Source organism: Rutilus rutilus (assembly GCF_951802725.1).
Source record: "Rutilus rutilus genome assembly, chromosome: 19".
NCBI lineage: Eukaryota > Metazoa > Chordata > Actinopteri > Cypriniformes > Leuciscidae > Rutilus > Rutilus rutilus.
Window position 1 is genome coordinate 10,605,045 of NC_140232.1, and position 24,452 is coordinate 10,629,496.

Genomic DNA, 24,452 nt, shown 5'->3' on the forward strand with positions numbered 1-24,452 from the left:
ATTTTCAGACTTATTTCATATGTCAGGTTTTACAGACTTAATAATGTGCAGCAAAATAAGACATTGGAATATTTTTAATGTCCTTTAACATCCATGGAATCATTCCATTGCACATAAGGTTCTTGAAATGGTTTTTCTATGGCATCACTGTGAAAACCCAAAGTATGACGACACAGCTTACCCTTAATGTGGGGGACTTTTTTGGAGGAGAAATTTTATTTCTATGGCCATATACTGTTGATGTTTTCTTGTAATTTTAACTGCTAACAGACCTCATATAAAGAGTATTAATATTACCACTATCTCATTTCTGCTAGCATAGAGGACAACATAGATGGAGCAGAGGGACCACACTCCTTTTAGTAGTTGAAAGCACAAGCAAATTCTCCTAAATATTTAATAGCTGATCATATTAGGGGTGGGGCTTGGTTAGAGCTGAATAACAGCTGTTCCAATTCAGAAGAACGCGTTTTCTTTTTTCTTTTTTTCAATTTTGGTTTCAGTTAGGAAAAAGATCAATAGCACGAAACTAATTGGATTTATGCTCTGATCATAATGGATGCAGCACTAAACTTGGCTATTTTTTTCTTATTGGACAGTGATGATGTGCCAAGAAACCCCTGAACTCGTAAGAACAGTCAGGTGGAGTCCATGGGTGGAATATGAGGAGCTTGAGGGGGAAGAGAGGGAGCGGCAGTAGTGTAGAGGAAATCAAGAACAGCTGGCGAGGAAGCTAGGGGCTCTACGAGGAATAGCGAAACCACTTTGACCCCTTGTCCAAAACAACTACTGCGAATGTATTTCCGCTTCACCGCTTTGAACTTCTATAACGAAAGCATTGTCAGATTTCTTGATGGCATTCCATGCAACCATTTAAGGCAACATCCCTGATTACAACAGGCCTTTTATGTTTCTCTAAATGACCTGTGTGTAAAAGAAAGAATAAGAGATAATCAAATGCCATATGCCTCTCCCTGATCTTTCATGTTGGGGCAGGTACTGTAACTGGCCTCTCCTACTTTTTTCTTTGTCTTTTTTTTTTTCTCCATTGCTATCTATTCTTTTCCTGTGGACTTTGAGATACCTCGGTGAAAGCATTGTGCGGCACACTTTGAGTGCAAATGCTTTGTGATGCTTGTGTGTTATGTAATTGTAGCACAAAGCATCCATGATGGCAGTCAGACCGGCATGCTTTCTCACATTCCACACTGTCGCTATATATAGTGCCAAGGAGAGATACGACACCTGGCTTAAGTCTCAGGAAGAGTTTAATGATTCCTTTGTGTTACAGGTCCTGTTAAACATAGACAGAGTTACATGCTCACACACGCTAATTTGAAATGCATATATTTCATACACACAGATATAGTACAAAAAAACTGTTAGAGGCCTCTACCCTGCATTTTTAAACACTGAAACACATTCTGTGTAAATGGCCCCTTTTGGTTCACCATTTGGTTATCTTGCAAATGTGTTTTAATTAGGATTGTGCAAAATTACGTTATCAAAATTGACTTTTTGGTGGGTTGCCTGAATAACTAGTTGATTAAACTGCCCCATTATGTGTTTTCAGATATATTAATTTCATGTAGCAAAGAACTAAAAGAAATAACTAATTCTGAACTGCCTGAAACGAGTCGTCGGTAATTCCAGTCTTTCCTACAATGGTTTATAACAAATCTCTTCTTCATTGGCTGCCTGTGAACGGCATCTACTTTGAAACATGCAGTTGTTGCTGAGGCCTGGAAGAGTTTGGTTCACGTTGTCGGCATGTTGAGAAGATGTTTTGTTTTTGTTTTTGCGTGCACTTCCAAAAGATGAGGACTTATATGGTAAAACCAACCTATCACTATGTATAGAAAAGCTGAGAAATCCTACAGAGCTGAAATTCAGAGATGGTAATGGCCGTTTAGTTTTTTGATATACGCTGTAAGCGGTAGACCAATCACAACAGATTTGAACATGTGACCGCTCAGAGCAGAGTTGGCTTTCGGAAGGAGGGGTTTAGAGAGACTGAATTCTTTATTGAACCAATTCAAACTCTGTTATTATTATATATTTTGATACAACGGATTTTTGAGCTTTGATGCAAATTCAAGAATTCCTAAAACGATGCTGGTTTTATGTTCATCTGATCTGACCAATCAGATGCGTTCGTAGTGGTGTTCAGCTACGTGAGCTCTACAAAATAGAGTTGAATGCACCACTAGGGCTGTTTTCGATACATTGATACGGCGTTGTATTGTCACATCCTACTTGTCGATTTGAGTATTCTCTTTCATGAGATTACTGCATCTTCTTGGCCGGGTTACGTTTCTTCAAGCCGTAAACTCTAGAGACAAGGCTTCTAAACCGTGAATTTTTTTTTTAGGGGAGTGATATTCAAATGACGATTGTTTTCAGCCGCCACATTTGTCAACGTACGATGGGATTGGCAGCATACGAATGTTTCATAAATCGCACGTGAACCCTGTCGTAAGATGATTTCTGCGCTCTGATCTGCACTCCTTTCTATGTTAAATTGATAAATGAGGCACATTATTTGTACCATATGGCATAATTTTCCAGCAAAAATTTATTTTAATTATTTATTGTACATTTAAATGCTATATATACAGTGAGGAAAATAAGTATTTGAACACCCTGCTATTTTGCAAGTTCTCCCACTTGGAAATCATGGAGGGGTCTGAAATTGTCATCGTAGGTGCATGTCCACTGTGAGAGACATAATCTAAAAAAAAAAAATTCCAGAAATCACAATATATGATTTTTTAACTATTTATTTGTATGATACAGCTGCAAATAAGTATTTGAACACCTGTCTATCAGCTAGAATTCTGACCCTCAAAGACCTGTTAGTCTGCCTTTAAAATGTCCACCTCCACTCCATTTATTATCCTAAATTAGATGCACCTGTTTGAGGTCGTTAGCTGCATAAAGACACCTGTCCACCCCATACAATCAGTAAGAATCCAACTACTGACATGGCCAAGACCAAAAGCTGTCCAAAGACACTAGAGACAAAATTGTACACCTCCACAAGGCTGGAAAGGGCTACGGGGAAATTGCCAAGCAGCTTGGTGAAAAAAGGTCCACTGTTGGAGCAATCATTAGAAAATGGAAGAAGCTAAACATGACTGTCAATCTCCCTCGGACTGGGGCTCCATGCAAAATCTCACCTCGTGGGGTCTCAATGATCCTAAGAAAGGTGAGAAATCAGCCCAGAACTACACGGGAGGAGCTGGTCAATGACCTGAAAAGAGCTGGGACCACCGTTTCCAAAGTTACTGTTGGTAATACACTAAGACGTCATGGTTTGAAATCATGCATGGCACGGAAAGTTCCCCTGCTTAAACCAGCACGTCAAGGCCCGTCTTAAGTTTGCCAATGACCATTTGGATGATCCAGAGGAGTCATGGGAGAAAGTCATGTGGTCAGATGAGACCAAAATAGAACTTTTTGGTCATAATTCCACTAAACGTGTTTGGAGGAAGAAGAATGATGAGTACCATCCCAAGAACACCATCCCTACTGTGAAGCATGGGGGTGTTTTTCTGCACATGGGACAGGGCGACTGCACTGTATTAAGGAGAGGATGACCGGGGCCATGTATTGCGAGATTTTGGGGAACAACCTCCTTCCCTCAGTTAGAGCATTGAAGATGGGTCGAGGCTGGGTCTTCCAACATGACAATGACCCGAAGCACACAGCCAGGATAACCAAGGAGTGGTTCTGTAAGAAGCATATCAAGGTTCTGGCGTGGCCTAGCCAGTCTCCAGACCTAAACCCAATAGAGAATCTTTGGAGGGAGCTCAAACTCCGTGTTTCTCAGCGACAGCCCAGAAACCTGACTGATCTAGAGAAGATCTGTGTGGAGGAGTGGGCCAAAATCCCTCCTGCAGTGTGTGCAAACCTGGTGAAAAACTACAGGAAACGTTTGACCTCTGTAATTGCAAACAAAGGCTACTGTACCAAATATTAACATTGATTTTCTCAGGTGTTCAAATACTTATTTGCAGCTGTATCATACAAATAAATAGTTAAAAAATCATACATTGTGATTTCTGGATTTTTTTTTTTTAGATTATGTCTCTCACAGTGGACATGCACCTACGATGACAATTTCAGACCCCTCCATGATTTCTAAGTGGGAGAACTTGCAAAATAGCAGGGTGTTCAAATACTTATTTTCCTCACTGTATATATTTAAAATATTTTGCATATGTAACGTATACACATAATAGATTTAAAAATAATAATAATGTCAGACAACTCAAAAAGCGAATATAGATTATAGTACTTGTTTCCTTCTATATATTCTTATTTTTATTTTTTATTTAATTTAATTGTACAATATTTTATGTAGATTAGAGTTTTTATTATAGAGTTATTATTTATTAGTATACACTACTGGTGAAAAAGTTTGGAAGAATTAAGATTTTTAAAAATGTTTTTGAAAGAAGTCTCTTGTGCTCACCAAGGCTGCATTTATTTGAATAAAAATATAGTAAAAACAGTAATATTGTGAAATATTATTACAAAAAAAAAGTGTAATTTATTCCTGTGATGCAATGCTGAATTTTCAGCATCATTACTCCAGTCTTCAGTGTCACATGATCCTTTAGAAATCATTGTAATATGCTGATTTGGAATAATTTAAGAGTTTTAAATGTATGTTTATGAATAGTACTATTTATCTATGATGGGGGAAGTACTGTCTGAACCACTGGTCTTATTGGGCCAGCAGAACGTTTTGTTTGACTTTTGTACAATAGGACTAAACCTGATTCACAATCACTGCTGAGTTGCTCTAAGGCCACACACTAGACCGACAGTGTTCCCACTCGACGTACTTGCAGCAGACCCCATCTGACGTGTGTGTGTGCGCGCGCGCCAACAGATTTTGCCCCCGAGCTCAAAAGCTATTTTTAATTCTGGTAATTATCAAATGTCACATTAAGTATGCATGGCTTCAAACACTAATGTAGTGTCATCTATGTTAGTTGTGTAATAAATTAATGCCCAATCAAGCGAATTATTCTGACACCAGTTTTAACTTATATATTGGACCTAGAATTTAGAAATTAGCTCATGCTGGATAAATCTGCCTTTTAAACAAATGTGTGTTATGAGAATGCAAGAAAGATAATTTGTTAAAGTCATGCATTATATAAACAAAGACAATTCAAAATTTGCATTATGTTTGCATTCAGAAAGTTTGCATTCAGGTTTGCAGCAACAAAACAGCAGCTCGGTTTTTCAGAAGGACTTTTTTAAGGCCAGAATGATGCTAGATTGTTATGGGTGGTTGGCAGGGCATTGCTATGCAGTTGCTAAGATAGTCTGGGTGTTGTTTATTTAATGCCATTGCTAAGGCGTTAACATAATGGCTTACATGTGTGCTGCTTTTACTCATAGGATAGTGAAACTGTCTATTAGATGCACATATTAGATTCTGGGATGGATTTATTTAATTTTTTTACCAGCTGTTTAATGAATTCTGCCCATTTGACATACTATTCATTTGACTTACTGCTTTTGACATGCTAAACAGAAGGGAAGTAGGCATATTCAGAAGCAGCGATGGTCTCTATAATATTCTGGTCCCTAGATATGGCTTGGTTTTTAATGCAAAAACTTGATCCCTTAGAAAAGTTTTAGCCTACCTATCCTCAACAACTTGTTCTAAACCTCTTACCCTTAATACAAGTAATCGTAATAGTGATGCTTAACTTAGTTGTAGTTAAAGTCTTGAGCATGTGTTGAGATACTGGCAGACAACAAAAGAATAGTGACTTCATAACCCTCATTTCTATGACCGAGCTAGTCATTTATGTAGAATATTTTTGAACTTTCAATAAAAAACGTTTTTGATGACGAACACCCTGTAATATAGATAACTGCCTTTCTGTTGTTCTGTTTATGTTCTGATATAATAAACACATTGAGGATGCTCTAGATATCAAAAATCAATATTACAAATATTTGAAATCTTTGTACAGCTGTAGAAAACGGAAGACACCATTTGTATTTATCAGAGTACAGCAAGAATCCTGTTTCATGTTTGACAGTCATTGGCTCAAAAAGGAAAATTCTGTCATTTATTTACTTGTCTTCACATTGTTTTAAACCCATTATGATTTTATTTAATCAGTGTGGAACACAAAATATAATTTTTAAAGAATATCCTGGCCACTTTTGAAGACTGACCTTCAAAAAGTACTCATCAGTACCATAAAATCTCTATATTTCTGTAACTTTTGAAGCCATAGAAATGTTTTGTTTAATAAACAGACTAAAATTTTGTTAATCACAGATAATCTGGATTACTGAGTTTCGAGAAGTGGGTCGGTCTGATTCGTAAATGCGTCTTACAACAGGTTTTGCTGATTGGATCAAAATATCTGTTAAAGCAGATATGACTCAAAAGAAAGATTTGTTCATGATTCGGACATCTCTAATAGTTCATGAATGTGCCAAAAAGAGGTTGGACCTATGTCAAGATTCTTTGTGAAAACGTTTCAAATTTGTAACTGTTCCTTATCATATGACTTCAGAAGTCATGGAAGCAAAGACATTGTATAGACTGCTTTTATAATACTTTTATGGTGATTTTTGCCATGTTTGGAGCTTGACTGTCCTCATCCTACATTCTTCCAAAAATGACCTTTTGTGAAGAAATTCCTGGGTGAGTAAATGATGACAACATTTCTATTTTTGGGGTGAACTGTCCCTTTAAATGGCGCAGACTTTATGTTGAATCTTTTACAAAGCAAGCACTGTTAAGTTGAGCCAAAGTGAGCATGGCCTGATTGCTAAGTTTCTCTTGGTCATGACTCCTTGAGTTCTTTTAAAAGCTGTTTGAAGCCAGTGCCTTTAAAGCGATAATAAAAAGACAAATGACCGCATCGCACTGGAACATTTCAACAAAAGGCCTCTTCCTCCAATAGTCCTGGCCTTCACCTTTGGAAAAGGCGGCACTTTTTTTACATCCTGTGGCACAAAGGCTTCTGTTGTAGTTTGAGGGGCCACACCTTGGAGAAGTCCTTAAACACATAAGCACATGGACTTGAAGATCAACTATGTATAGAGCAGGTTTGTTTTCACTTAACACAGGTAGTCGTGTCACTTTTATTTTCTGTACCCAGACTGTGTTGGCTACCGTTAGTAGCCCGCACCGTGGCAAAGCAGAGTTAAATAAACACCAGCTATGCTGAGGTTTTGTTTGGTAGTTTCTAACACGTTGGGTGTCTTTTGAAAACCAGTTGTGTGTTCTCACTTATGTTGACATGGACTGACATAAATCCCGATAAAGCCATGACTTAAACATAATTTCACGCTGTTTATTATGACACATTTTAAAATTTGGTGCCTTAATATCACTCTATATATGGTAACAACAAGGTTCAAATATGTATTGTATTTTATTTTATTTTATTGATACACAATATTTGCCCCGAAATTGATTTTCAAGGGCATTTTTTCCTAGACATGTAAAAACACACAGCTTGAGTCAATTTAATTACTGTTCGAAAGGTAAGATTTTTTTTATGTTTTCGAAAGAAATCTCTTATGCACACCAAGGTTGCATTTATTGGATCAAAAATACAGTAATTTTTTTTAAATATTATAAGAATTTAAAATAACTATTTTCTATTTTAATATATTTTAAATAGTAATTTATTCCTGTGACGAGAAATTTCTAAATAAAATTATTTTTCTGTAACAATCTTTACGGTCTCTTTTGATCCACTTAATGTGTCTTTGCTGAATAAAAGTGTAAAGGTGATGATACACAGAGCAAATTTTTGAGCAGTGTTGCTGGGCAGTGTTGCCGTCAACGGGCAACCAGATGACACACAGGGCCCACAACCGATCTAAATGATCCAGATAGAAATTTATTGCCCATTTTCAATGGGAAAGTGCCCAATTAACAATCGCTCGGCAAGATTGCCCAGCCACATTGCTCAAAACGTTGCCCTGTGTATCATCACCTTTTAATTATTATTATTATTATTATTATTTTATTTTTAATCATACTTACCCTAAACTCTTAAACGGTAAATGTCAAATACTTACATTTAAAATGTACAAATGTACAATACATTTAAAGTGATTGTTCATCTAAAATATTTTATTCTGTCATTATTTGTTCCAAACTTGTATGAATTTCTTTCTTCTGCTGCAGTTATGCCCTTGCTGGTTAATTAATTACTTTGGATATAGCAGTATTTGTATTTATGGGAAGTCACGTTTTTGATAGTGGTTCGCAGATTCCCCCAAATGGCTCTGGCGAGAGCACCAGCAGCAGTTGGGTAGATACACCTGGTATACATTATTAGGAAACATTGATAGCGGATGAAAAACAGAGAAGTTCACTGAGAGGGCATTTTCATCCCCACATTTTTATATATCTTATTCTTGGGCATTTTTGCCCCAAGGCCTGGTTAATTTCTTACACGGGTCACAGCCCACCATTTCTTACCCAAAAAGGGTCTACAAACTAGATTTTTGTTTTGTTTAGTTTTTTTTCTTCTAAAATACCAATTGAGAGAACATTGGTGTATATATAGTGATGCTATGTTTTACCTCTGTTTTACCTATAATGGCTATTTGAGTTGTTTGACATTATTGTAAAAGTGCTACACAGACGGTTAAACACACACGGCGTTGTAAAAAAACAATCTCTTTAATGGGCATGCTATAATTATAAGTATAAACAGCGTTCTCTCTTGTCTTCCAAGAAGATCCTCTTTACTTGATATAAGGCAGGTTTGGCCTTTTTTTCCTTTCTTTCCTTTTTTGTTCAAGTCTGTGAATGCTTTGCAAACATTTTGCTAACTCTGTGAATTCAGTGACTGTAGTTTCATTCTTAAAACATGAAAGTGAATAAACACAAATGGAAAAACATAGCAACAGAACGGAGTGTTGGAATTTTGACACATTTATGGTTTTGTCTTCAACCATTAGCACATTTTTATGTCATACTATTTGATTTTTTGTTTTGTTTTTCATGCCTTAATTTAGTTATGCTGCTTTTTCAATATACTTTTTATGTATAGTTTTTATTTTCCCTTATCCCAGACCAAGGGAGTCCATTTCCACTGAACAATTTAAAACCAATAGATGTATTGTAATATTTATAATTTTAATGAACAAATAATAAAAATAAATAAATATATATATTATTGAACAATTGAAGAAACTGTTACTGTATAACAGAATACCAGTCCAAAACAGAATTCTTACACATTATGTCTCGTCCAGTCACCATGTGAACATGAATTAGTCTTGAAAATGTTTGATATTGTGCTACATTATCAGATTTTGTCTGCATTTGGGTGCTTTCAATTAGTTTTTATGAAGCTGGGTTGACATTGAGGTAAAAAAAAGAATGCCATTCAAACAAGCACTACAAATTAAAACCCTAGGCTTTTGCATGATTACATGCCACTGAGGTTTGCATTTTGCACTATTTGACTGTGTGGTGTAAATGCAAAGCGCTTTCCAGAAACTGACATGGTGCCATCACAAGAGAAGTCTGTTTTCTCTTCATTCACCTCTGCGTTTGCATGCAGCTTAATGGTGATCAACGTCATCTTTCAATTCATTGATTATGTGGTAGTCTTTCTGTCATTGTGTGCATGCAAACCAAACGGGCACCATTTTGCTTATGCGTGCTTTTGATGTTGATCTCTGACATGGAGTTTATTATTGTGGTATAGTGTGTTTGAATGTTGCCAGTGTTTCCGGTTTGACATCTGCTGTCAGCCATCAGAGCACAAGAGATGCTAGATAAGAATGTGATGTTTGATACACTGTCAGCAAGCAACCAATACTGTAATATTTAGTAATGGTTTATAAAGATAGTAAAAGCCTTTTACACGTTTAAATTGCTTCAAAATAAAAAGCGTATTTTGTGTAGCTATTTAGTTAGCCTATTATTAACTGTTCTTTAGCTTTTATAAATAAATAAATAAGTAAATTAAATATAAATAACATCAAGATTTGATGACAGTCTTCAGATGCTCTGTAAACACTTGCAGGTGTCATGAAAATCGGTTTTAATTTTACAGAGCTGAATGTTCCCCAAACTACCCCACTCACTGATCATTTCATTTTTTAAATCATTTCAAAGTCATTTTGACATGTATTTTCATCCGCCAGGATAAGAGTTTTGTGTTTTTTTTTTTACAATTTTAATTGAAATTTAACTGTCCTAAAGAACCAGTTATCAGGAAAAACTTTCTATCACCATAGCACCAGTGTGACCCTTTCGGGACGTTTTGTTGACCATTTGCAACCATGATTGATATGCAATATCGTATTGTTGAAGAAATTTGCCAATCACAGTGCCATGGAAACACTGCCTTCTGAAAACAGTCTCAAAACCTTCCACAAATGCACGCGAGAGATCCACATGTGCGCGCAGCAATCCACAAATGCACGCGAGAGATCCACATGTGCGCGCAGCAATCCACAAATGCACGCGAGAGATCCACATGTGCGCGCAGCAATCTACAAATGCACGTGAGAGATCCACACACGCAAAGCAATCCACAAATGCACGCGAGAGATCCACATGTGCGCGCAGCAATCCACAAATGCACGCGAGAGATCCACACACGCAAAGCAATCCACAAATGCACGCGAGAGATCCACACACGCAAAGCAATCCACAAATGCACGCGAGAGATCCACACACGCAAAGCAATCCACAAATGCACGCGAGAGATCCACATGTGCGCGCAGCAATCTACAAATGCACGTGAGAGATCCACATGTGCGCGCAGCAATCTACAAATGCACGTGAGAGATCCACATGTGCGCGCAGCAATCTACAAATGCACGTGAGAGATCCACATGTGCGCGCGCAGCAATCTACAAATGCACGTGAGAGATCCACATGTGCGCGCAGCAATCTACAAATGCACGCGAGAGATCCACATGTGCGCGCAGCAATCTACAAATGCACGTGAGAGATCCACATGTGCGCGCAGCAATCTACAAATGCACGTGAGAGATCCACATGTGCGCGCAGCAATCTACAAATGCACGTGAGAGATCCACATGTGCGCGCGCAGCAATCTACAAATGCACGTGAGAGATCCACATGTGCGCGCAGCAATCCACAAACGCATGCGAGAGATCCACACACGCAAAGCAATCCACGCATTTGTGGATTGCTTTGCGTGTGTGGATCTCTGGCGTGCATTTGTGGATTGCTTTGCGTGTGGATCTCTGGTGTGCATTTGTGGAAGGTTTTGAGACTGTTTTCACTCCATAGCCTTCTCATATGAGACTTTTCACCTGTATTTCTCCCCTTACATTCTCAGTTCAAAGTGAAGCAAAAGAGACGCATCTGGTTACCCAGGAAAAAAATGGGTAACACTTTATTTCGATGGTCCATTTTAGATAATCTGCTAACTAAAGTACTTAAAGGAGCCGTATGTAAGATTGTGGCCAAAACTGGTACTGCAATCACTTTCAAATTACTGTAGAGCGGTGTATCCCCTTCCCCCTCCCCCTGACTCGAGGTTGCCAGATAGGCTGCAGGATCCAGCAGGAACGTTTGTAGCTGCAGCTGTGGTAACTAGAGCAGAGCTGGCAACCCGAATGCCGAAACACTACTGACTTCGTGATTGGTAGAGAGGTGGAGGGTGGCGCTTCAGGCCAAAACACAACATGACAACATTAACATCAGTTGAGGGCTGCAACTTCACTTTTTAAATGACAATATCCTGGCCGGACTACTGTTGTCAGTGATATAAGTATTTGAAATGAACATGATTTGTTAATGTCTAGTGACATATCAGGGCCATTTTATGATTCATTGAAATACATTTCTTACATACAGCTCCTTTAACAATTGATTGTCAAGTAACCTTTATTTATATAGCGCTTTATACAATACAGATTGTTTCAAAGCAGCTTTACAGTGATAACAGGGAAATAATGATTCAACAATGAAAACATAGATCAATTCGGCGGTAAAGGAGCTCTAAAAAGAAAAAGAAAAAAAGGGTCACTGTTCATCTGAAATCAATTCAGTGTTTATTCAGTTCCTTTGTAAAAATAATCAATTATTAAATTAGTTCAGTTTGGCTATAAAGCAGCTCTGCAGAAAACAGTGATGTCATCGTCCAGCTCAGTTCAGTTCTCATACAATAGTGTCAGTGCAGTTAGATCAATAATATTGTTAAATATTAAGTGTCCCCATCTAAGCAAGCCAGAGGCGACAGTGATAGGGAACCCAAACTCCATCAGGTGACAGAATGGAGAGAAAAACCTTGGGAGAAACGAGGCTCAGTCGGGGGGCCAGTTCCCCTCTGGCCAAATGAAGCAACTTGGTGTGTTTGTCAACTGCTCTCATTCCGGCGTAATAATCAAGGAACTGTGCGGCCGTACCATGGGTGCAGCAGGCGTAGTGATATGACGCAGCGCCTAAAAATAGTCCCCAGCTCGGTAACTTCTTCCAACGTGACCGGGACTAAGTTTGTCTAACCTATTAGACCTATTTTCAGGCGCTGCGTCATATCACTACGCCTGCTGCACCCATGGTACAGCCGCACAGTTCCTTGATTATTACGCCGGAATGAGAGTAGTTCCTAGCCATATAGGCTTAGAAAATCGCAACTTTTCATTTTCCGTCGATCTTAGTACACGGTTTAACTACAGAAGAGTCAAGTTTTAAATAGGAAAAATATTGAAACTCTTTGGTCATTTTGAAAGAAATGCTACTGGACTCGTCTGAATCAATGATCTATGCTAAGCTATGCTAAAAGTGGTACCGTCAGACCCGGAGTTCGGCTGAATGGATTCTAAAACGGTAAAACTCATCTGTTTAACTCTGGGGGAGTTGTAAAATGAGCATATTTCCGAAAAAAGTGGAGTATCCCTTTAAGGTACCTTGGTTTTGAAGCCAAAAAAGCACATTCATCCATCATAAAAGTAATCCATACAGCTCCAGTGGGTTAATAAAGGCCTTCTGAAGCGAGCGATCCATTTTTGTAAGAAAAATAAATATCCATATTTATTTATATCTATAGACTATAATATAATCACTGGCTATAATAATCATAAACACCTAGGATGGCTTGAGGGTGAGGTAAATTATGGGATTATTTCAATTTTTGGGTGAACTAACCCTTTAACCTAACAATCTACTAAAGTCTACTAAAACTCTGATGAGAGTTAGTTGACATGTAGTTGCAAAATTTAAAGTCTAAAGCAGACCATCAAAAAAAAGTGTAAATATTTTTTTACACCTATTTAATCTCTTATTACTTTTTTTTTTGTTGTTGTTGTATATTGTCTATTATTTCCTCATCTAAAAATTTTTTTTTACTTTTTTTTTTTTATTTCATTCACGTTTTTTTCTTTTTCATGTAGGCTATGTCTCTTGCCTCCTCAGAGAAAACGCCCTTGCTGTAAAAATATACCTACTACCTCATGTTTGCAACAATACAGTGCACGTACAGTTGGTTTTTTTCTGTCTGGATGATATGGGCCTGCTATTTTTCATCTGATTTGTTCCCTTCCTCAGGATGTGGTTTACTGGTGAACAGTCTGTGTGGATGAACAATTAAGCAAGAGAATGCAGTCAGCAAAAGCATGCACTTGTGTATCTAAGCTCTGCAGCTGGTATGAAAAAAAAAAAAAAAGCACAAAATGAGTTGTCACTGATAAAGATCTATAGTATTTAAAAGTCTTTAAAAAATATTATTCAGAATGACATTTGGATGAGTAAATGACACATAACGAATTACAAAATAACTCAATTTTTATTTTTTGGGTCAACTGTCATTTTAGGTCAGTAGGCCTTCTTCATTTATCTGTCATGCTTTGTAACCTCCGCCATATCCGATGTAGCGGTAGATGTGAGCTGGCCTACAAGACATCATTGAAAAACCTCTCCCCAAAAGATCGACTCTATAACCATACAAGGAAACAGTAACTATCAGTGCTGCTCCGTTGCAGATTTCTCGTCAATCAAAATGCGGTCAGGTTCCTCTTCGGTTCTCACAGTCATGTATATTTAGCCAGAGGTATAGCACACACATTCACAGAGTAAGTAAAAAAGCGCAGTTTTTTTTTCTCAGAAAGTGAAACCAGGTTGTGGCTGGTCGGCTGTTTCTTTTCCTCTTGTATCACACCTTAATATTTCTTAAGCAGCTCTTCAAACCGAGTCTGTCATGATACAAGTGTGGTTAATCAAACCTTTTAAATGCTTTTGGGGGTTTTGAAAAAAACTATGATGGCTGACGGCAGGCGTTTAATTCACTGCGTGAATTTTACAAGCAGTCACGAGTCTTTTAGTTTAGTTTTGCACAGGTGTAGCCAAATGTTTGTAATGATCCCGCTCTGCCATGTTCACTTTTGCTTATTTTTGTTGTTGTTGTTGTTGTTGTAAATTTTATTAAAATGGCAGTGGCACACAATTTTATTTAACAAAAAGAAAATTGTATTATACAGTAATATTCAAATAAACCAATCCAAACATTTTGCATAAGTTCTTAAAACGTTGTTAGTGCATTTGTTAATTTTTTTAAATGTTTTTTATGTTGTTAATATCTTTTGGAACTGTGCATTTTAATTAAAATGTTCATTAAAACCATAGTATTTTAATATTTCATATTTTATTATCTATAATTGTATTTTAGTTTTTGGTTTTATCATTTTTGACTAAATTAAATCAGCCACATAAAGAGCACAACGTTTTCTGTTTCACAATTTGCCATGTTTGAATTTTTGTTTTCCTTGGGTTTGGAACAACATGATAGTGAGTGAGATGGAATAGTTCAGTGACAGTCTAAAGGAAAAAGATCTTTTTCATTAGAAACAGGGCTAGCAGAATGGATTTTGGCATGATTTCAAGCTATGAAGACTAAAGGTTAATAATTGATCATAATCCATTATAAACAACTGATGTTGAACATGGATTGTTTATCAAGTCAACTAGGTGTTGCATGCAATCGCTTAGGCTACTCGTTTTTCCATGACACCGCGTTTGTCGAGTAAATACCTGTTATACCACGCCACCATCTAAAACACCAGCACACTGGTTGCAGAAAATGTGGCCTGGTTGCACTCTGGTTGTTCGTAATGTGAAGTTGAAGTGCACCAAGCACCGAATCCCCATAGAATTAATTTGAGAATTAATGAGAATGTAATTTGACGCGTTATATGAAATACAGAGCATTGTAGATTCTGTATTATACATGGTAAATATATTTAAGTTGAAACTACACTGGCATTTCAGCAGCCTGGATTTTATATACTGAGGTGGTGTAAAATTGTTGTAAATGGGTTGTACTTCAGTTTGTGGATTGCGGTCAATAAACAAATCCTTAATGTGACGCTCAGAGACGAGTGAACATAATTACTTGAACAGGTTCTGCAATTTATTGTAGTGTTTTATTTTACAGTTGTCGTTCCTATAACAACTCTGTTTCCCATTATTTTAATTGTTGTATAACTGTTGTTAATGTGCTCTCTAAAGACTTACACCTCTGAATCACCAAGTAAAACAATCAACTGTAAAACGGCCTACAGTTGCAGTGCAGGAAATGACGACTTGTTACCGTCATGTGTGTCTGCCGTTGCTCTCCATGTTTCTGACAGATGCATGGCGTACCCTTGTGAAGCATATTTTTATATTGTGCACATTAGGTCATATCTATAAAAACGAACATGAAACAAAAGGGTGTAGTCTGAGCCTTGTGGAACAAATTAAAACAGGCTCACTAATTCTTCAACATTATATGGCCTCCTTTTTTTTTCTTCTTTTTTTTAAAGCTGGTCTCTGACATGAAATACATTAATGTGTGTGTAAGGACACGGAGAGACAAACAATTGATTTCCTGTCATTCTCTATGGTGTGTGTTTGTTTTAGTGGATTGATCGCTCTGTTCATCGAGGGTACTTTATAAATGCTGGCCAAATTGTGATATCTATTGTCAAAATAAACTAACAGGTTACCACATGTTAAGTCACAAAAACCATGAAATAAGGCGACCCAAGTAAATGTATTGAATGGTAGTGTATACACTTTTTTTTTCAGCATTTGAGCATGCTTTTTTTAAGATAATGAGACTTTTTTAGACTAACTTTTTTAGTCAAATGTGTGTCCAAATTTTTGACTGATCCATCCAGACAGATTGAAATAATGTTTTGAAATCTCTCAGTGTCCAGACCTTCCATGTTAATACTGTCTCTTTGACTTTAGATTTTATTTAAATTGTGAATGTGTATGACATCAAGCACATCCTAGTACAATTTTTGGTCATTTGCAGGACCTTCTGAAAACACCAAAACCCTGCTGGTCAGCCATCATGGGACACATTTTAAAATATAAATTCAGTTGTATACAATAGGGTCATTTTTGGAGTCCTACGGGATTTGTTTTCACTCATTCAGAGGAATTATTTTAAACTATTACTGAAGCTGTTTTTTTTTTTGAGAAACTAAAAAATGCACAATACGGTGCTTATACCATTCCTAAATAAAGATACACACAAGCACCTGACCGTGCTGTGGCCCACACACAGTGCCATGACTGGAATTCCTGGACTGAATCCTCACTCATTTTGAATATGAAAACAACACAGTGAGTTTGCCAAGACCTCGTAATTGCTAAACGCTGGGATCTGCGTTCCTTCGTAATATTTTCAGCTTAGCCGTATGTGTATGTGACCTGTTTGTTGACTTTTGAGGAGTAATTCTGTAGTCATCACTAATGAATGATAAAGATGAAAGATTTGACTAACTGTCTGATTTGTTAAGACTGAATATCTGCACTGTCATTTCGTAAATGATTAAATTTGTTTTGTTCAGACAGTGTTTTTAGTAGTTTTGCCATAGGGAGACATATGAGAGTAGTTGTTGCTGTGGAATGCAAGTGGATGAAGCACTGCAGATTTCACCAATGCTCTCTTTCATCATCTCATGTCAAGCACACCAGAGACCCAATAATTAAAAAATAAAGACAAAGTAAATGGTTACTGCAGTTCCTCTGATCTGATGCATGTCGAGCTGATCTGAGCACATATGTACAATACATTTACATAAGGCCGTGTACGCCTTGCGTCCACCTAAACCTCTCCAAATATTGAGACCGGATCCCTATCCCGCTTCAGTCATTAGGGTGGTGCTTTGACTTCACTTTTCCAGCTGTAATAATCAGCAAGAGCTCCATGAAGCTCTCTAAATATCATTCTCAGCAAATTCGATTCTTGTTTATATTACTTGGATGAGTGAGCATCAAGCCTTCTGACCTTTTCTGTCAATCTGACTCTTCTAGTTGGCTCTGAGATGGACTGAAAGGAAGGAGGTTAATTACATCTCTGTTTTTTTGACCCACTTTCTTCCAGGTGTTTTACGTTGTTTGATGCATTGACTTCAGCTGGCCCGTGAAGCGTGCTCTGACTTGAACAGACCTCTGGCAGGAAGATAAAGCAAACATTCTTCTCTGGTGTGATTGGCATCTGTTGTTTTTTTACTGTGGCTGTCACTTTCCCTTAATCTGTTACATACACACATGCATTAAGGATTATGTAAGCTGCAAGTTTTTGGCAAATTCTCATGATCATTGTTTGTTGCGGATTGTCTACAGCAGTGGTTCCCAATTCCAGTCCTCGTGACCCACTGCTCTGCACATTGTGTATGTCTCCCTTATTTGACACACCTGAATCAGATCATCAGCTCATTAGGTGAGACTCCATGAACTGAACTGAGTGTGTCAGATAAGAGAGACGTATAAAATGTGCAGAGTAGTGGGTCACGAGGACTGGAATTGGGAACCACTGGTCTACAGTATTCGTCTTGTTCTATTTTCGACCTCTATTTGCGACCTTTTGCCACTGGCAAAATCAGCAATTCAAGTTTGAGAGGTGGCGCCCCAACAAATCTCGCGAGAATCACGACTCGCTTTATGGCACGACGTCACATACATCAACAACATATGAAGCAGCCTCTATGGAGACACTAGCACGCATTTCAGACGTGAATCATGGCAGAGTCGACGAAGAAAGCGCGGTTTGAAGAGTGCAGAGACGGCTCTGCGTGAGTGGTATTTACAACAGTAACGTTAAATACAAGTACCCCACAGCGACTCCAGGGGTCACTGTTTGAGAAAAACGGAAACTGCATAGTGTGCCTTTAAAAGTAATCAAAGAGTTACATAATCAGATAACTTTTTTCAAGTAACTAGTAAAGTAACGCATTACTTTTAAATTTACAACAAAAGTTAGGAATTTGCATTTCCTTCAGCCTGAGGCTTATTCATTTAAATTTTGTTGGGAAAAGTCTTTTACATTTGCCATCATATACATAATTTTTTTAATTAAAACCCCTTCCCAGTCACCCCCAATTTTGGCAAGTGCTGCATACATGAAATGCCCAAAATAAAAAGGTTACTGCTCATAAGTAATTCTGAATAGAAACATAACACACATATATTTAGAAAGCCAACACTTGAGAGTTTATAGTTCAAGACTCAAAATTAACCAGACTGTTATTAATATTGACATATATAAGCTCAAACATATTTTGAACTAAAATAATCTGGGATCACCAGTGATCCCTGACTGGTAAGGGGTTAAAAAACAATCAAGCAAGCCCAGTCCACATGAGAAATAGTATTGCAAAAGTAACGCAACACTTTACTTCCATAAAAATGCAATTATGCAGTTAGTTACTTTTTTAGGGAGTAATGCAATATTGTAAGGTATTACTTTTAAAGGTAACTTTCTCCAAAAGCCCGGCATTTCAGTAAGAATCCACGTGTTTGGGAATTTCGCATGAGGGAGAATTGGGTTAGTCAAACAACTTCGCTGCGTAAAGAAAGCTTTTTTGTTTGCAAAATTTCATCAGTTTGACGGTGACCGTACCCTTAGGGCCCTATTTTAACGATCTGTGCGCATGGTCTAAAGCGCACTGCGCAAGTGCACTTAGGTCGTGTCCACTTTTGCTAGTTTAACGACGGGAAAAATGGTCAGCACGCCTGGCGCATGATCTAAAAGGGTTGCCCCTATTCTCTTAATGAGTAATGGGTGTGTTTTGGGCGTAACGTGCAATAAATCAATTGGAGTCTCATCTCCCATTCCCTTTAAAAGCCAGTTGCGCTCGCGCCATGGCGGATTCGCTATTTACATGGCGGAATTTGCAAGCAGAAAAAAACTAACGCTTCTCTAGCGAGGAAACGGATCTGCTTGTACGCGAGTTTAAAGAGCGCAAGCAGACCATCTACAGGACAAAAGTGTACGCGCGTTGTGGACCCGTCTATAGGCGCATATTACTAACGCGCTCTTTAAATAACCAAAAAAAATATCACCCATGAAAACGAAAACTGGTCTGAAAACGAGGTGTGTGCAGGTGCATTGGTTTGCTATTTTGAGGCAACTGAAATGAAATAGACTGCACCATTGACCAACTGAAACCTGGTGTAAAGTTTTAATTGTAGAAATAATATACAATAATAAAATAAAAAGAATAAAATTTGTTGGTTCCAAAATATGACATTACAGAAAATGTACAGAATTGTCCTGTGATACAATGTGGCCAAAAGTGCCCATAGTTGAAGTGTCCTGTCCCAAATGCCGCACTTGATGTGTATTTACAGCCAGTAACTTGCAGGAGCGTATACTAAACTGAATTTCCTGCAAATAAACAAGATTTAAAGGGAATGTAAAACATGTATGCATAATGTACATTAAAATGCATTATGTATTTTCATAAATAATTGTAACCAAAGTTAAAATGCATTATAATATTTGCAGATTCCTTGTAATGTCTTAAATTAGTTGTTATCACATTAAAAGAATTGTTAATACACACACACACACACACACATACACACACACCGAAATCACCCTGCCAAGTGTGAACAACTTACTGTAACATTCCTCTCATATTTATTTAAGGTGGCTGAATCTGGCTAGTACTAACATCCCTTCAAAAATTCTGCCGTTTGGTGGGAAAGGATTTGATTTGTGGCTAATTAGCAAGGCCTGTCATATACGTGAGATGAATGTCTTTAAGGACCAGCCTTGGGCTTTACCTTCCCTGGTTGTTTGTGTTTGGAAACATTCAGCACTGTTCACAATGCTGGAATTGTCAAATGCTTCATGTTTCAATTCCAGAGCACCATACAGCAAATTCTCCTTAAATCCAGAGTGAACGAAGTGATAAAGAGCACTTTTGTAACTAACAGTATCTAACTGTAGCAGAAGCTGCTCTGTTTTATTGGCCTCTATGAGTTTGAATGTTTCAAAAGGAAACCGTTATTGCAGAGCGTGACATAGTTTGTTGTAAAAGCTCCTCTTTTCTCTTGGGAGGGAATGCATATTTTTGACCTGTGTTGACGTCAGAAATGACATACTCGTTTTAACTAGAGCTTACTTACTCTCAGGCTGAGAGACCAGATGCTGACATGTTTTATTACACTGCACATGTTCAAAGTCACAAGGAGATTTCATGAGGTTCAAAGCTAATTAGCGGTCACATAAAGTATCCTGGCATTTAAAGTCAGCATGAAACGGCATTCGCAACGCATTGTCCTGTTAAACTGTATCTTATTCAATGGGATTTGATTGGAATTTGTGAAATTTTATTATTGGTTCATATGATTTTTCTTTTCTCATGCACAGGTATTAACCCTGTAAAGCCTGACAAATCAAATAATAGTCTGATTGTTTTTCTAAAAAATGGAACAGTTTATTAAACCTGTGTTTTATGTTGAGTATTATATTTGACACATCAGGCTTTTATGGCTCATGACATATAGTATGAAATAGGCGATATGCAATTTGGTCCAGATGTTATTTATATATGGCCAAACATTATGATAAACTTATGAAAGCTTGTAATAGCTGTCTGATAGCTGTTTATAGTAGACTATTATATATTAAAATATATCATATATTTATACGTATAATTCAGAGATAGAGTGACTGATATTTATGTCTTATTATTAAAATGATATTTAAATGTTTAGTCTTGTGATCAAAGCTCAGTAGTTTTAATAGTGGGTGCAAAACATAATGCAGTGCAATACAATGATGACTGAGAGATGTTCAAATAAACCTTCCTCAAAATCCTGATCATATTTGATTGAAAGGTTTTTTTTTGAAAAGTCATGTTAAAATGTATATATGAATAATCGAGTAAACCTACAGTAAGTTGCATCTGTCTAGTAAATGTTCATCCTGAGATATAAAAAAAAAAAAAAAAATTGTTGTTCTTAAATTTACTTTATAAAAATCAGTAAATATTTCTCTGCAAAGACACATGAACCATGACTTGAACATTTTTACAATTATATAGAAAGACCTTTTACCTGCTAAAAAAGTATGAACTATCAATCAGAGGGCAGAAGGCATGAAGATGATTGTGTACAACAGGTTTTTCAGCAAAGTTTTGATCATGTTGATAATTTAAAGGCCTTAGAAACAACTTGCATATCAAATATGGTACAGCAGGCTTTATAGGGTTAATAATTTAAAGTTTTTTTTCTTTGTTTACATTGATGTTGATTAGAATTTTTTAAATGACTAATTTTGTCTTTTTTTCCCCCTATCTAGGTGGAGGAGGAAAACGGAAAGGAAGAAGTAAAAAATGGAGGGAGATTCTTCGTTTTCCTCATATCAGTCAGTGCACAGAATTGAGCAAAACAATCGGTAAAGTATTGACACTTAACTTGTCTTGTTCATGAACTTCCTGTTATTGTCATGCTCCTTGTCAGCTGTGGTGTTCTCCTGGCCAAATTTCCCTAATGGTGATGTCATTTTGCAGTTCAGCATTGTTTAGTCATCTCTGAGTTTACATTGTCATTGTCTGAATCCAAGTTTGCTTACTATCTGAGAAATAGTATGTGAGATAAGCATTGGTGCGTCTCAAATCCCAGTAGATTTGCAAAATATCCAACCTTGCATGTTTTTTATCTATTATTGTGCACAATTTCTTGAGCTACAGATGAGGAGGAGTGACTGTCATCCATCAACTTTTCAATTGTTTAACAGTAACAACCAATTCAAGACTTAGTTTTCACATTTTTAAAAATTGTCAAATATTATTACAATTTAAAAGAACAGTTTTCTCTTTGAAAATGTTTAATTGTGATTTATTCATGTGATGCCAAAGCTGAATTTTCAGCATTACTCCAGTCTTCAGTCTCACATGATCCTTCATAAATCATTCTAACATGCTGATTTGCTGTTCAAAACACAAATTCTGATCATAATCAATGTTGAAACCAGTTGTGCTGCATAATATTTTTGTGTAAACCATGATACATTTTTTTCAGGATCCTTTGATAAATAGAAAGTTCAAAAGAACAGCATTTATTTGAAATGGAAATCTTTTGTGACATTAGAAATGCCTTTACTGTCACTTTTGATCAATTTAATGCATCCTTGCTGAATAAAGGTATTCATTTCTTTCAAAAACAAAAATATAACTGACCCCAAACTTTTAAACTGTTGTGTATATTATAAATCTTTATACATGTATAAAGTTAAGTATTGAGAAATTTTAATTAGTAAGTAATTAATTTAGCTAGACGCTAACACTAACATGAAAATGCTGGCAGAAAAAGTGATCTGCGGTGTCCATGTGTGATTTTTCCAATACTTACTTACTTGTCTTAACAATTCACCCAATAATGAAAATAAAATGATGTAATTTACTCACCCTCAGATTGTTCCAAACCTGTATGACTTTTTGCATGTAGTATTATTAACTGTTTTGTCCATGCAATTAAAGTCAATGGTGTTCAAAACAACACTGGAACCTGCTAGCTTTCATTGTATGGACAAAATGTAATCTTTAATGAGAGTCACCATTAATCACTGTACCGTGATGCCACCAAAGCACATTTTTGTAAAGTTTCCCTTTTCTTTGGTGTCTTAGAGCGGGACTACTTCAGCCTGTGTGAGAAGCAGCCCATCGGGAGACTTCTGTTCCGCCTTTACTGTGAGACCCGACCGGAGATGCAGCGATGCATCCAACTTCTGGATGCCATGGTATGTCAGGGCACACATACACACGTATCCAACGCTCAATGCACCTGCTTTGTTCTAATGAAAACAAAATTAGTTTAAGATCATCAAAACCGCTTTTAGTCACTAATTGCTGGTTCTCTCAAAATCTCTTGCCTGCTCAAACTCTCTCAGGATTCTTGTTAACCCCTCCACCAATGTTCCACTGGCCTGGACAACAGGCCTCCCACAAGACTAGCTTGCCTAGCATGGAATAAAGCCCAAAATATCAGTACCGGCATCTGGTCACTGAATGAGGACATTGTCTGGTCTCTAACACCACTATAGACCCCAAACAGTCTGAACCCCAGGAACCTAAACCCATGACAGGAAGTCACCATCATAAAACATGGGGCAGTATATTTGTGTTTTTTAGGACATGGAAAAGGTGTTCATCTTGGAACTTTCGCCTCTTTTTTAACAAAAACCCTTTGTGCCGTGTCGCTGTATAGCTGAATAGCGGAAGCTTTACTGATGTGTTATAGAGACTCGTGCAAATGTCTGAATGTCAAATGTCCTAAACATAAAAGCATCATACAATCTGGGTTACCAGAGATGGGCTGCATCCGATATCGCGTACTTCCCTACCCTATAGTAGGCGAAAAACAGTATGTGACAAAAAAAAACTGTCCCCAAATTCCTCGTACTCATAAAAGAGTATGCAAAAAGCACCCGGATGACCTACTACTTCCAGGCGAGATTCTGAAGTGTGCATACGATGGACACTTTGCCCTTCATAAATCCTGTCCTGTGGCCTCATGGGATAGTAAAGTGAAAGTAGGTCACATGACAATGACAAAATGGCAAATGTAGTCCGGATTACATTCATACTACATAGAACTTACTTTTTTTAGGGGTCGTGAAGTAATTATTTGTTCAATATAAGTACTTAAATAAGTGGCTCTACCATTGGAGAAAGTGTAATGGCCGACTAGGATCACGTGTGCTTTGATAACCAATCACATTACAGCCTTGACGTCATTGAATATCTTTCAAGTTGTGCGACAGTCAATCACTGCGGTTACGATAGAAATTAATGAGATGTGTCGTAAACTGAATCCTACATGTTGCAAAATTGTCTGTGACTTCTCTTATAAAACAGCATTTTTTCTATGTAAACTCTAAAAATAGATCAATCCAAAACAAATGTTTAATAGCAAACTTGTTAAACATTAGCCAATAGGCTGTTGATTCACTAAATAAGCTGTTTTCCCACAAAAGTATCCATTACAAAAATGGCTCTGCTCTCCTTCTCTGCATTTCATTTAATTTTCATTCCACTTTTATTTGTATAGCGCTTTTTTACAATACATCGTTTCAAAACTGCTTTGCAGGAAATGCAAGTTTCTACATTACATGTTAGAGTAATCCGTTATCAGAAGTGTATCAAAGTCCATATGTCAGAAATGCACAGTT

At 37.2% G+C, this 24,452-nt stretch overlaps 1 protein-coding gene across 5 annotated transcripts in view; it reads left to right on the plus strand.

Annotated features, from left to right (window-relative positions):
- The window catches only part of grk5l (G protein-coupled receptor kinase 5 like), a 64,079-nt gene that overhangs the window by 14,473 nt on the left and 25,154 nt on the right, over window positions 1-24,452 (plus strand). For 4 of the 5 annotated variants that reach the window (XM_084388419.1, XM_084388418.1, XM_084388422.1 and 1 more), the window contains exons 2-3: window positions 21,582-21,677; window positions 22,909-23,021. In XM_084388419.1, coding sequence (XP_084244545.1) covers window positions 21,582-21,677; window positions 22,909-23,021 — 209 coding nt within the window. Of the gene's footprint in view, window positions 1-14,038; window positions 14,071-21,581; window positions 21,678-22,908; window positions 23,022-24,452 lie in introns of those variants that run through there. The other variant, XM_084388421.1, reaches the window with a different exon arrangement.